This window comes from Lissotriton helveticus, chromosome 2_1 (assembly GCF_964261635.1).
Source record: "Lissotriton helveticus chromosome 2_1, aLisHel1.1, whole genome shotgun sequence".
Classification (NCBI taxonomy): domain Eukaryota; kingdom Metazoa; phylum Chordata; class Amphibia; order Caudata; family Salamandridae; genus Lissotriton; species Lissotriton helveticus.
Genome location: NC_136059.1, coordinates 1,794,234,466 through 1,794,248,219, shown reverse-complemented (window position 1 = coordinate 1,794,248,219; position 13,754 = coordinate 1,794,234,466). Strand labels below are relative to the sequence as shown.

At 46.7% G+C, this 13,754-nt stretch overlaps 1 protein-coding gene across 6 annotated transcripts in view; it reads right to left on the bottom strand.

The window, feature by feature from the left end:
- The window catches only part of ANK2 (ankyrin 2), a 1,987,506-nt gene that overhangs the window by 290,531 nt on the left and 1,683,221 nt on the right, over positions 1-13,754 (bottom strand). For all 6 annotated transcript variants that reach the window (XM_078676735.1, XM_078676733.1, XM_078676736.1 and 3 more), the window contains one exon: positions 6,108-6,336. In XM_078676735.1, the coding sequence (XP_078532861.1) occupies positions 6,108-6,336 (229 nt within the window). The remainder of the gene's footprint in view (positions 1-6,107; positions 6,337-13,754) is intronic.

Genomic DNA, 13,754 nt, shown 5'->3' with positions numbered 1-13,754 from the left:
ACTGCTAATTTTGTCATTGCCTTGCCCTTCTGCCCATTTCTCCCCCGTGCCTGTTTTGGAACTCTCACTTCCAATAACCCCTTCTAACCGCAGAGATCTAATCTGATGTACTAGGAGAAACGCTTAAGCGTGTTAAAGCAATATACTTTTTTGGCTTCTGAGACACTTTACAACATTAGAGCATGAACTTTGTTGCCTGATTTGCATGCCAAATATTTAGGACTTCGCACGTGCTCGAGCTGTTGGCCAACATGGAAGAGGAAAAGGGGAGAGGGGGTGACTCCCTGCCTTCCTAATGGTAAATCAAGCAGTGGAGTCATTGTCCGATACACCCCGAGAGGTGTAACATGTACTTGTTAGGTCTTTAATTGGGACGAAAAACTGGGTGGTCTCCAAAAGTGGTGTGGCCGCAGATAAGCTGTAATTCTGAGCTTAGCAAATTGTGCCGCCACTCTTATATTTTGCTGCCTATGTCACTGCATCCAGACATATAATACCACAAGTAGCATTAGACCTACAACTAGTCAGGGCTATTGGCCTTATCGTGGTTGTTTGCTGCATAATACAAGTCGGCACAACTGTGGCGTCGTTGGTAATAATATTTCGAATGCTTCAGGTCTTAAATGGTAAGACTGAACGAACTTTAACGGGTCTCGTTGACTTAACTCAGATGCAGAGAAGGGTGGCACTGCTGCAGAGGTAAGATTTTTTCACCCCGATCGTGAGGACAAAATTAGCGAGCCAGATAGGTGCCCGTCACAGCACCTGCTTCCAACCAGGCCCACCTAAATCACCGACTTTATACCCTCATTTTCTAATAAATAATAAGTGTTGCGTTCCATCTAGCATGGTTCTGCGACCAGCTTGCTATCGATGGACTTGACACTAACACGTGTATTTGTTGTTTCTTCCATCCTGCCAAATCGCGACACTGGGATGTTGATGGCACCGTGCATTTGGAGTCAAAGCCAGGGTCAGAGGCGCTAGGGTACTGTGTCAGAAGGTGGAAGCGAAGAGGTGTGCTTAGGGGACCCCTCCACATTTTTGCCCCTGGGTCCCCAAGAGCCTGATTCAGCTGTCCTTGTGTGGCGGGACAAATTACAGTCTATCATCCTTTTTGTGGTGCTAGGTTTAAGGTGAGGGTTTGCAGCAATGACAAGATTTGCTGCCACAGGGGCAATTCATTCACCAGGGCATCTTATCCAAGCGCACCTCCTCTCTTGCCTCAATGTCACCCCAACCATGTAAAGAGGCCTATTTTTGGGTATCAATTTCCTTTTGGGCATAACAGGCGGCTACATCCCTGTTGAATGGCTTCGTCATGGGCGCCTCCAACACGCTACCTTTTATGTGGCCTATGCCTCGTGACCACCATGACTTCAGCCTATGTCCTTCTGAGCTGGTTTGTGCACAGATGGTAAGAGACTGTTTTTTCAATCTGGCTTATGCCTCGGGCCAAAACACTCTTTGCTTTTCCACAAAATGAGCCACACGTGTGCCACGTGTGCTAGTTTCCTCTCACAATGGCTGTGTCAAGAGGGTATACATAGGCAATCCCAAGTAGTTCACCGTTCAGTGCATAAAAACTGGGGCTGTTTCTATGATTTGACACTAATTCGGCTCCTCTGTTCTTCTTGCATGGTTTGCCAAACAGCACAATAATCACTCTAAAGGCCTTAAACAGGATCCATTGGATTTATCTATGAAATGGGTGTTATTATTTTTTAATTCAGAAACTGACCCTCAACATCCCGGTAAGCGGTCTGCAAAAGAGTGGCCACCCCAATCTAAGTTGTATCGGGCACTATCTCTAGTTCTGAACTTTCCGGCCACAAACCTTTCTTTTCAGGTTACTGTGATGAGTTCAATGGTAGAATATTAAGACTACTACACACAGGACGCATTATGTTATCAAACAGAATCCAGGACTGACACAAGCAGTGTATGTCATGCCCTTGAGGGAGGTGGTCTCCGATCTGCATCCATTGTTCACCTTGAACTGAAAATGCCAAGATTCCTCCCGGAACGATAGGAGGCTGCCATTTTTTTTCTTTATTAGGCGTAAATAAGTTAAACAGGTAACGTGATATATATTAATTCCAGTATGTCGCTGTCTTAATGCCATGAAGCTATTGGAAATAGGCGCTAAATAAAACAATTGCAGCATCGGATACCGGAACAAACATCTCATCACAGAAGATGTTGCTCGTTTGCCTGGCTCCGGCGCCATTCATTGGATCCTTATGTTTACGACTCAGAGCAGTGGTCCTCTTTCTATTGCAATGCATCTCCGGGTTTAGAAACGGACAGTGAAAAAGACTAACTTCTGAAACTGCTCAGCCGGGTTTATGGCGGCCAAGTTGGGACGTGTATTGTGACACTCTCCAGTTTAGCCACTGAACGCTTGGTTAACATCTAGGATTGAACATCATTCTTCATACTTCACTTTGAATATATCTACTACACTCAGTCGAATCCACTCGAAATAATGCTGCTTTCACTTCACATGGAGATAAAGATCTGGCTATTGAGGGGGGGGCCTAGGTTCGGGTAACAACAAGTGCGTGGTGTGAGGCTGGGGGGGGGTTGGATCGGGCCGCGTTAACGTTGTAAATCGGGCGGGCTGGAATTGGGCAGATGCTTGTGGCGCGTAAGGGGCCCGCGATCAGCGCAGTTCTCGCCCTCGTGGCCCGAGCGCTGGCGTTTTATAATGGCGGCCGTTGTTGTTTATTTACGATGCTTTGAAATCAACTAGTGGCACTTCCCCGAAACTGAGCCTTTGTGTCTTCTTAGCTGTCTCGGTTGCTAGGAGCCCAATCTTTGACCAACGTGCGTGAGGCAGTACTACTTCGGCTCTGGTACAGGGGGCGAGAACGGCATGCCTCAGAATATACCCCCACGCCAATGGCCTGCTTCCATGAACCCGACGCACATTGGTAACGCGCACAGTGCCCGCGTGGCCTCGGCCTACTCAGAATATACCCCCACGTTTAATGGTCTGCTCCACCTGAACTGCGAAGCACATTGGTAACGCGCACAGTGCCCGCGTGTCCTCGGCCTGCCGATGTACCCACGCTTACATGCCCCTTCCCAAAGCTAGCCCCCCTCTGCCCGATCCCCTTGCCACACAACCCCTCCACGGACGCCTCCACCTCCCCGTGGTCTCTGACCACGGAGCCCTGTGCAACTTGGGTTTTTCCCAAGGACGGGGCCCGGCGAAGAGTGTCACCGCTTACCTCGATCCCGACGGTGCTTGACGAGGGAGATGACAAAAGGGGTTCTAAGGGACCTGGACGGGGAGGGGGACTGGCTACGGCCCGAGCGGCTGAAAGGGCCTGGTAGCAGCCAAGGGGGCAGCAGGCAAAGAGAGCGCGTGGGAGGAGGGGCCACCCCTAAATACCCATAGCCCCGCCCCACCTACCCTGTCCCTCGCGCCACACCCCCAGGATGGGCTGGCTGTCTGCTGTCCTCTGCGATACTACATGGCCTGCCCTCCAATGGGGTCCCTTGCAGGGACCACGGGCATCCTGCAATAATCCCGCAAGGAACCGACTAACGACCCAGCCTCGCGGGCGCTGCCATTTTCATAATCGAGGTGAGCTATGCCGGAATAATGGTTACCAGCATCTAATTTCCTCCGCAATCACTGCATGTAGCTCAGGGTACTGTCCCCCGTCCGATCCGCCACACCTGGGCCCCAGATGGCAAGGATTTATTGCGATATTATCAGGATAGGTGCTCGGCCAATCAGAGCCTCACTCAGGTGCGGCAAGCTTGCCGTGCGCCCTCTAGCGCCCCCCACTACAGTAATTCTTAATTAACCAGAAACATTGCTAGTTCATGTACCCAGAGCCTATGTTTTATTCCGTTCACAGAAGAAAACAAATGATACCATTATTTAAAGGCTTTGTCAGTGTGATCTTATTTCCTTGCAGGATTTAATCCCTTGCACTATTGTCCTGATTTCATTCCTTGGTTTATACCTACTTCACATGAAGAACAGAATGGCATAAAAAACACATGTGGGTGTGCAATACGTTAAACGCTATTTATTACCATTACTGGAGAAAGAGAGGGGCACGATGACCCATTCGAGGCTTAGCTTCCCATGAGAGATGGCACCACTTCCAAAAATTGTAAAAAAATAACACAAATTACACATTGCATCTCGGCTTTGAAGAAGCTATGAGAGAGTATATTCATTTTAGCAGTTCTTTCTAACTTATAGGCACAAAGTGTTGACATGATAGAGCACATGACTTTCAAATGCTGGCATTCATTTTAATTGTGAAGTTTCTTGAGCTTGTAAATTGATTTTGCTCTATTAGTGATGCAGTTGAAAATTGTTTTAACATAGCTCCATTGATGCCATATTCTTCTTTGAGCATTTCAACCCATTGCCTTTGTTTCAGTTCTAATTGTCTCTCTAATTTATTTTGTGACTTTTTATTTTTACAAATGCTCTTCTATTGATTCTTAAAATACTTTAATGATGTTATATAGTTGATCACTGTATGTAGATATCTGGCTCCAGTGCCTAAAACAGTTATGTACTTTGACACACTTCTTTGTACAGTAAACATCATACATCTTTCATCTTTGTATTTAATCTTTACATCCAGTATAAATTATTCCAATTGTTATTTGTATGCAGGCTTTCATGATGTGCTGAAACCTCTAATATTAGGATCAAATCATTGCTTCTGCCCTTCTCCTTTCTCACACCTTTTCTTCTTCCTTAGCCCACCCTTCCATTACCCCAGTTGCCCCCTTAGTTTCTTCATTTTCTGCTTTCTTCCCACTCTTTTCAATTCATATGTCTTCATGTCACTTTTAAGTTTTCCTTGTTCAAAATAATTCCAGTTCAACATGTTGAATATTTACATTCATATGTTGTATTCTCCAGCAATGAAAGTAGCAAGTGATAGTCTTTTCACTTCTCCCTGTAGTTGAACTGTTTTGCAAATGTGCTTTAATAGTCTTTACATTAGTGACTTGTAAGTGAAATCATTGTTCCAATAAAGGCCTGAGTGGCTTTACCCCAAGACACGAAACATTTTGAAGTAGGCTAGAACAATGCATTCCATTTTCCACAGTGCAATTAGCTGCAGTATTACTTCTCCGGGAAGATAATTTTCTTTACATTTTCCTATTGTTAATTACACTCACTCATCTACTGAGGGGTATATGTTTTTATGTGTCTATCAGTGTTATTAGTTATGAATTGTGCATCTAGGAATCAGCACTTTGCTTCGATGTGTGTTTATATTATTTTATTAGAAATTAGAGGAAATTGGATATTGTATGAGCAAAAGTGAGGCCTGGAGCAGCTACGCACCCAAGGAGAACAAAGTCTTATTTGGAAAAGGATACCAAAACAAATATCCAAATAACTGTGAGTCAAGAAGGTCTTTTGAGGCCATCTTCTGTAACCTTGTTCTCAAACACATTCCTTCCCATTGGTAGAAATAATTATGGAAAGTATTTGATGCACATCCTGCATATTTGTAGACAATGATTTGTAACAATCAGCATAAAGTGAGGTACCACATCAGGTGTGGATGAGGAAGATTAGGCACTCATACAATTACTAACAATAGTCGATTATAATAGTCCGAAAGAGAGAAGACCTTGAATGAGTATAGTTGTAGCAGAAAGAAAAGCCAATCAGAAATACTCCAAATCAATGTTTAATGTTTAAAAACTCAAATGTCACCAGAAATCAAGCCTCGTTTTAAAATCCATATAGTATGGAAATGCTGCTAATGGGTTGTTGAAAAGTACAGTTTGTTTCAACAAAATCCTTTGTAAAAATAGTATTATTTGCAAGAAAAGTATTGTGACAATAAATAAAGTGTTATTATGTACCCCAGGCATGGGCCAAATATAGCATAATACATACAAATGTAAACACAAGATTCAACCCCTTCACCATACAAAAAGAGAATTATTTTTTTAAATGTATATAGGCAAAGTGTATCAGTAAAAAAACAGAAGTGTCCGAATGCTTCTCTAGGTATAATGGGTACATTTATCAGCTCTAGAAATGTTCCCTTAAAATGGCACAGATGATGATGAATAGATCGTTCCCCCATAGCTGCATTTACCTCAACATCTCTGCTCCTTGCAACCTCAGCAAAGTTTTCCTGTTGTTCAAGCGTTTTGTCCACCTTGTCATCTGTCATACAGAAACACCGTAGCCGTGCCTCAATGGGATCTTGGGATTTGGCAAACACAACAAACTTGGCCATGTAGGGTACACAAATGATTTCCCTGTACACTTGGCTGGCAAACGTCACCGACTCCTGGATTTGCCTACAGTCTATCAGCCAGAACCTAATGAAGAAGGCAAAATGAGATCATCTTAAGCAAACTACTAAGAACAATCTATTTGAAAACAGAAGACACTGCTCTAGAAGACACAGAATCAGGCAAATATTAACTGAAAATATACATTGCTAATATGTCTGCAACCAAATGACCTCTTATAATACGCTAACACCTCAGGAAACCTATTTAGTTCTTTAACATGCCTCATGATGCATAAGCATATTGAATGCATCAATCAGATGGAATCTATTTAAGTTCTTTATTTGCCACATGGTGTGACGACACATCTGATGCTTCAGTTGAATACGAGGTGTTTAATCCCTTGAAATGACAGATCAGAAAAGTCAGCCAGATACAATGTTGTTAATACCTTGATGCAATGTTGTGTAAATCATACCACATGCTTCAGTCAGAGACAAATTACCTATTTTTCGTCATAATTTACAGACATGGGGGTGTGGCTTGGATGTTGAACCTGGCAGTCTAAGGAGCTCCGCTGCACCGCACCGATAATCCGCTCATAGCTGCCACTCCCCCAGGCACTACCACCTAGGTTGAGCTGCGAGTGATGGAGCATCCCACTGCTTGACTACTGATTAATAAGTCACAACTGCAACATGCTGGAAGGAGCGTAGTGGGCAAAGGAGAGTCACTTGAGCGAGGGCTCTACCGGGCCATGCGGTGGCTGGTTGGCGGCCTCTCTGACGAGGAAGCTAAAACGATTTCTCTAATACTGAGGGGGCAATGGATGGGTGTCTGGTGCCCCCTTCTGGTGCGATCCCTGATGCTGCTGAACTCTAATGAAGGAGAAGAGGAAACCTGCTACGCCATCAAGGGCCTCCTGCTGCTGTTTACCGAGCCTTGGGGGCGCAGAGGATACAGGCCCTTGTTGGAGCACTGTATGGGCATCTATGTAGGGGCCGCAGACGAGCCAACATTTACTGGAAAGAGCAGCAGTCAGCAGGGGTATCACCCCAAACCCGGAGGCATGTGGTCCCCTGGCAAGCCTACACATCGGTAGCAGGTGGGGCCGTCCGAAGACACGCGCCTCGTTGCTCCGTGGAGGTCTGAGGGCGAGTTGCAGCTGTGAAAGAGGAGGCTTCCTACAGAGCGGTATCAATCTACTAGCGGTGCAGCCAAGGAGGTGAGTTGGTGGGCCTGGCGGTGGCTGGCCCTTCTCTGCATTCACACTTTCAGGGCCCCTGGCAGACTCTCTCCAGTGGTTGCTTTAGGAGGCCTGAGTTGCTTTACTCATCGCCTTGGTGTTGCACCTCGTGGTTTGTTGGAGTACTGGCCTTGATGCGCAAGACCTTTGGAAACTGTTACACATGGGACTTTGGCCTCCCTGAGAGGGTGATTGGGCCGACAACCATCCTATGTGCACTGTCGGGAGTGCCTAGGTCAGATCTGTGTGACGAGGGAGTCCACCGGTGGGTGGTGATACATGCTATGGGACAAGTGGCAGATGCCTGACCTGGGGGAGCTTACTTCCGGCACTTGGCCCGCTTACTTGCAGGCCTGGTGCTGCTATCCTGCACGATGGGGCCCTCATGCCTGTCTTCCCTCCATCCCCCCTTAAGCTTTGACTTCTATACTGGTTCTCCACCTTTAGTGATCCCGGGGATCATGACATAGTGAGAGACAATGCTGCGGGTCCTGCCTCCCAGCAGAAAATTGACAAGTTCACCAAACAGGCAACCTCATCGGGCGATGCTGGCGCAGCTGGCGGCAATACCCCTCAGGCTGAGGGGCTCCCGACATCCTCCATATTGCAGGCAATCCGAGACCTGAAAGAAGACACAATGGGGTAGAACTGGCCCTGATTTAGCAGGATTTGTGGCACACGCACAGGGTCAATGAGGTGGGGGTAGAATCTCTGAGAATAAAAACAGTCAAATCACTTGAATCTTGTCTGGTGACCTTGCAATGTGTGGTGGGACAGTTGGATACCCACATGGAGGATTTCGGGGACAGGTCGAGATGCAACAAATTGCGCATAGTGGGTATCCCGGAGGGTGCTGAAGGAAATAGCCTACCTCATTCATATATGACTGGCTGAAGAGTTGGGTGCCCGCCACAGCGGTTTCTAATTACTTCATAGTTGAGTGGGCTTACTGAGCACTGACTGCTAAAAACCCCCGTGGGCACCCCACCTCGCCCGTTCAGCTCCCAAGTGCTTAACTGTGGTGACCATGATGCCATCTTACGGGCGGCTCTCTCTTTCCCTCCCACCTCAAAGTTATTTTTCAGGACAAAACCTTTTTTGATACACCCAAGGCTGCATGGGAGTGGGTAGAGGAACGTCCGAACTTGGGTGCTGGGCAGCCTTCTTCACAGGGGAGGAAGCTGGAGGCCCTTAGGTGAGTGGCGCATGGTCCTTCAGCAGCGGCCATGCTGCAAGGGGTGCAAGTCGCAGTCCCTTGGCATGTGAGGTCTCTGAGCCATGCAGGTGCCTCTCCAGAGGCAGAAGGCCCGCCTAAGAATGTGGCCTCGTCTGATCCTTTGGGGACTCCCCCGTATTACACACAGAGATCTAGCAGCTGTGGGCAGGCAGGCGCCTCTACAAAACACAGCGAAGGTGCATTGTGTTTGCACACTAGGCCACAAGCTAGATCCCCATCAACCTTTTTTCTTTTGTGGTTTTGCGCTTGCGGATCTGGGGCTCATCTGTTTTGGGTCGTAGAGGAGTGGGGTTTGCTTACAGGGGGACACACACATATTAGGTTATCCCAGTTGGCTACTGTCCCTAGTTGCCCCACAACAGGTACGTCTAATTCCCGAAGTATGAGGTGGGAGATGTGGGGGGGAAGAGGGTGGTTTTCTTTTGGTTCAGCCCACAATGGGTACTAGCAGTGAATGTGACACACTTAAAACACTATGGATTCACATTGAGTTTCTTGTTCCTAGACAATGCGTGGCAGATAAGAACATGTAGATGGGGCACTGAGGCCTTGGTCTGGGGGTAGTCTATCGGTCCTCTCATGGAATGCGAATGATGTGCTCGATAGGATCAAACATGGAGCGGTGATCAAGGCGGCCCGAGGTTTGGCTAAAATATCCTTCTACTCTAGGAAACCGTCTACTGGGTAATAGCTGCCCATTCCTGACCCGACAGGGGTTCTCACAGGCCTAGCACTCAGGATTCCACTGTGGGTCATGGGGTGTGGCCACGCTGGTCCATTAGCATACTCTCCTGGTAGAGTCCAGGGTGTGGCACGACAATTTGGGCCATTATGTGGTGGTGACTGGGACTTTGCAGGGTTTCCCAATCTATATATACACACCCCTGCCCCTTGCTGTCGATTTCCTGGGCAAGCTGGGCAGCCTATTGGGTGAATTGCGCGATGTTTTATGGATCCTGTGAGTTGACCTTAACAGAGTGAGCAAACCGGAACTAGACCGCTTTACCAAACCTACTACAGAAGAAAAGTGCCCAACTCTGTTTGTCTACCTTCCTATGCAACCTGTCTGTGACAAATGTGTGGAGGGCACACCACTCAACTGAGCAGGGCTATACCTTTTATTCTGGAACACACCGCTCCTTTTTCCAATTGGATTATTTCTTTTTGCCCTGTCGTAGGGCTGTCAAGTCAATCAATCAATCAATAATAACTTAATTCGATCTTAAACAGTAAGATCATAAAAGTACAAGGAAAATACATTGATCATAATTGATACTTTACCAACAATCATAAAATGCTTTGTACAAAAAAAGCAGCATACCAAGGTGCTAAACAGTGCCATTTGTAAATAATACCATTACATAGGTAGAATACATCAAATGTGTCCAATATCTCTTAAAATACTTATAAAAACTTTGGATACTAATCACCCAGTAGCATATGTTTATAAAGTGCTTCGTAATGCAGTGTTAATTAAGATGCAATCTATTATCTCATTGACCTCCTTTTAGATAAAACCAAGCATAAACACGATGCAACACAGTAATTAACATATGGATTTGGAAGTGTTTGGATAAAAAACAGGGCCGGGCAGCATTGATTAAATTGATATTTTAAGAGCAGTGCTGGAATAAAATTTACAGAAAAATAAAAAATGTAAGTCCTTGATGTCCGCTTACTGGCGACCATTCAACAGTGGTGATGGATTTAGCTTAGGACCCTCCTCTGTCCAGGTCGGGCTTGCGCCCTAGCCAATGGTGCCTTCAGCAGGAGAATTTCCAGAAGGCTTGCTCTCAGATGTGTCAGAGGTTCCTAAAAGTAAACCAGGGGTCGGTTAAATCCCTACGTGTCCTGTGGTAGGCAAGAAGGCAATTCTCTGTGGTGACATTATCAGCTTCTGTAAGGGTCAGTGGGAATACATTCGGCAGAGGGCTGGTGATCTTGAGGCACGGATGCATGATCTTGAACGCTGCTACCTTGCAATTAAAGATGCCATTCTCCTCTGTGACTACCTTCATGTGCAAACCGTGTTCAGGCAGTAACTCATGCAGGAGACTAGGGAGGTGTTGGACCTGGGACTACCAGACCACATAGGGTAGCTTGGCGCGAAGTAGGAAAGTCTATCCCAAGGCATAAAGTGTTAAGCTTGCGTCGTACCCTTTTAGTAGCACAGCGCCCATCCACTAGAAAAGAAAGACACTACACCAATCTTAGAAAAATACGAGCTGTTTTATAAGAATAAGTTTCTTGGTTCTCAGCATATGGTTTCCAGTACATAGACAATCAAATGATTACACTTTAAGTATGGGATTCAGGGAATCAGTTCATCAGCACACATACAACATTTTTCTTTACTTTCAGAGGCTCAGGGTTACTAATTCCAGCAGATCCTTTGTCCCTTACCCCTCCCCGTTTATTCAGCAGCGCTTTAGCTCAAAAACAGAGTTATCTGAATCACACCCCGCAGAATAATTATCTAATGCCTGTGGCTCATATTAACACCAGTCTCATTCCCTTCAATGAAACCCTGGCAGAGATTCCTCCTGGGATGTTACAATAAAGGTTGCACTGTCTTGACCCACAATCAGGTAAAACTTCAATGGGACACTCTTATTGGGGATGGTTAGCTCCGGGGCACTCTGAACCCCCTCCCATAGGGGAAGATACTTAAGTTCCTCTCCTTGCTCTGTTCACCACCTGATAAGGTCCCTAGGTAGCCCCAAATTCCCTGCCTAGATCAGTTTCTGGAAATGTTACAGGTTCCCTCACTTTCTTGGAGGGACCTTCCTCAGCTTAGCGACATTCGGGAGGTGTTTATTATGTAGCCGCAGGGCCCTGGGGATGATGCAAGTCGATCGGTGAGGGACGAGTTCTCAATTTGGCCTCCTTGTCCCGCCCCACCGATCACCCTCCTTACTTCAGTTGAGCGGTCCTATTTGATTGCTCTGAGACTTGGTCCGTGTTGTTCCCCAAACCGGGGAAGGCTCCGTTGTCAACAACCTGGCCCCGCTCGGTTCCTGAAGCGCGGGCTCACCGCACTAACTCCGCGTCGTCCCCGCTGAGCGTCAGGGCAGCACTCAGCTCTTCCGGGGTTCCTTCCTCGCTGGCTCAAAGAGTGGCAGGTCTCCGCCCACAGCCGGCTTCCGTCGACTTCTTCCGGGGGACATCCCTCGTCGGCTCGGCCGGATTCCAGGACTCTGCCCCCCACCGGCCTCTGTCTGCTCTTCTTCCGACACCGTGAGCTCAGCTGGAGAGACCTCTCGCGTCAGCTGCGCTCGGCCCGCTAGACGTCCCCTCACCAATGCGATGTGCTTCACAGGCGTCAGGCACGCACCCCCACAACCGCTGGTCACACCACCATGGGGAACTCCTACACAGCTCCACAGGGGCTTCACTGGTGAGCGGCTCCTTAATCGCTAACTCTCCTGCTTAGTGTTGCCACAACAGATAGCTTTCCACCGTATATAGGGGTTAGTTGAGGAACCCTTCCACAGCGTCAGGGGTGAGAATCAGTCCCCACACACGATAGGGATTGGTCGATGAGCAGGGGGCACGACACTCGAAGAGGACGCCGGCTCAAAAGTCGATCTCCCCTTTCTTAGTGCGCCTTCCTCCCCACAAGATCGCCTCACTCCTTTCCTGACCTGTTACCACAACAGCTCACTGGACACCACAAAATGGCTGCTCTGACCCTGGCCTTATATAGCCTAGCCTTATGTCACTAGAACCAGCTGAAAGGTTCTAGAGTCTCCCTATGTTACCCTATGGCCCTTTTTCCTGAAGTGCCAGTTATGGCAGTTACTGGCCACCATTTTGTGAGTCTTGTAAATTCAGTCAGGAAGGCACCTAGGCCTCAGGAAAAAAAACTATGAGGACCTATGAGGGTCAAGGAGCACCTGACCCCCTAGGGCAACACCAAAAAGATACAGTGGACATAAAAATTAAAGGTTTTGAGGGGCAAAAAGGGGACAAAAATAAATAATAAATTAGGAGGGACTACCCAAAGGGCAAACAGGTCTAACAGGAGGCTCTGATGACCATGTGCAGGCGCATACCAGTGGGGCGACACAGCGAGCAAAACACACGGGCTGCGTACGCCTCGCAAGGCAGGGGCTCCTGTAGCACACCCCGAGAGCTCTGATGCCTCCCGTATAATAGGCAGTGAGGTCATAGCAGCCACATTTGCACCATACTATGGTGACTTAGATATAGATATATACAATATATAACAAAATGTAGAAGTATATCATTTGATTTAGTAAACTGCAAAAAAGTGTAATTACTTTAATTGCCCCCACTGTGTACAGCAACATATTGTATACTGTGAAATGCAGGAGTTAAGTCCTTTATTTCCCTCATTGTGTACAGGCATATTAGATACTTCAGCCAACTGCAAGAGGTTTAACTCCATTTAGTGTCTCAGGGTCTGAAGTATATATGTTTTCGTAGGATTTAACAGATTGGGGTCCTTTATTTACTATTTATCTGCAGGTATAGCAGCATTTTATGAGGTAGTCAGGCTTCTCCTCCCAAGCCAAATTTGTGTGATATTTATTCATTGTTGTGGCACAAACATATTAAATTCAATTGTTTTACTGCAATAAGAGAGCAGAGCCACAAAGAGCGTTTTTTTTTTATAACACTGACACATTATTAGACAGCTGCATGTCTCTTGTTACACTCATCTCCAGTGCTCAACCGGGCTCCTCTAGTAGATATGCCAATAGATTTAGGTGTCCATTAGGAAAGAAAGGGGCCAGCAATTCCATTGATTTAGGTGACTGGCTGTTCACTAATGATTGCAAATATCAGGCGTGGATTGGGAGAAGCATGGTTATACTTAACAATGAAACCTAAAATTTTTGAATCTGGGAAAAACAGAATATCTGTTTCAGTTAGGCAAAGCAAGCTGTTCACAGCATGCAAATCCCAGTCTCCTGATGAGGCTGATTTTTCGCAAAACTAATTTCTGGCCCCCTTCCATAGGTAACACTAGTGGGGGGCTTCTAGATCCCTTCTACA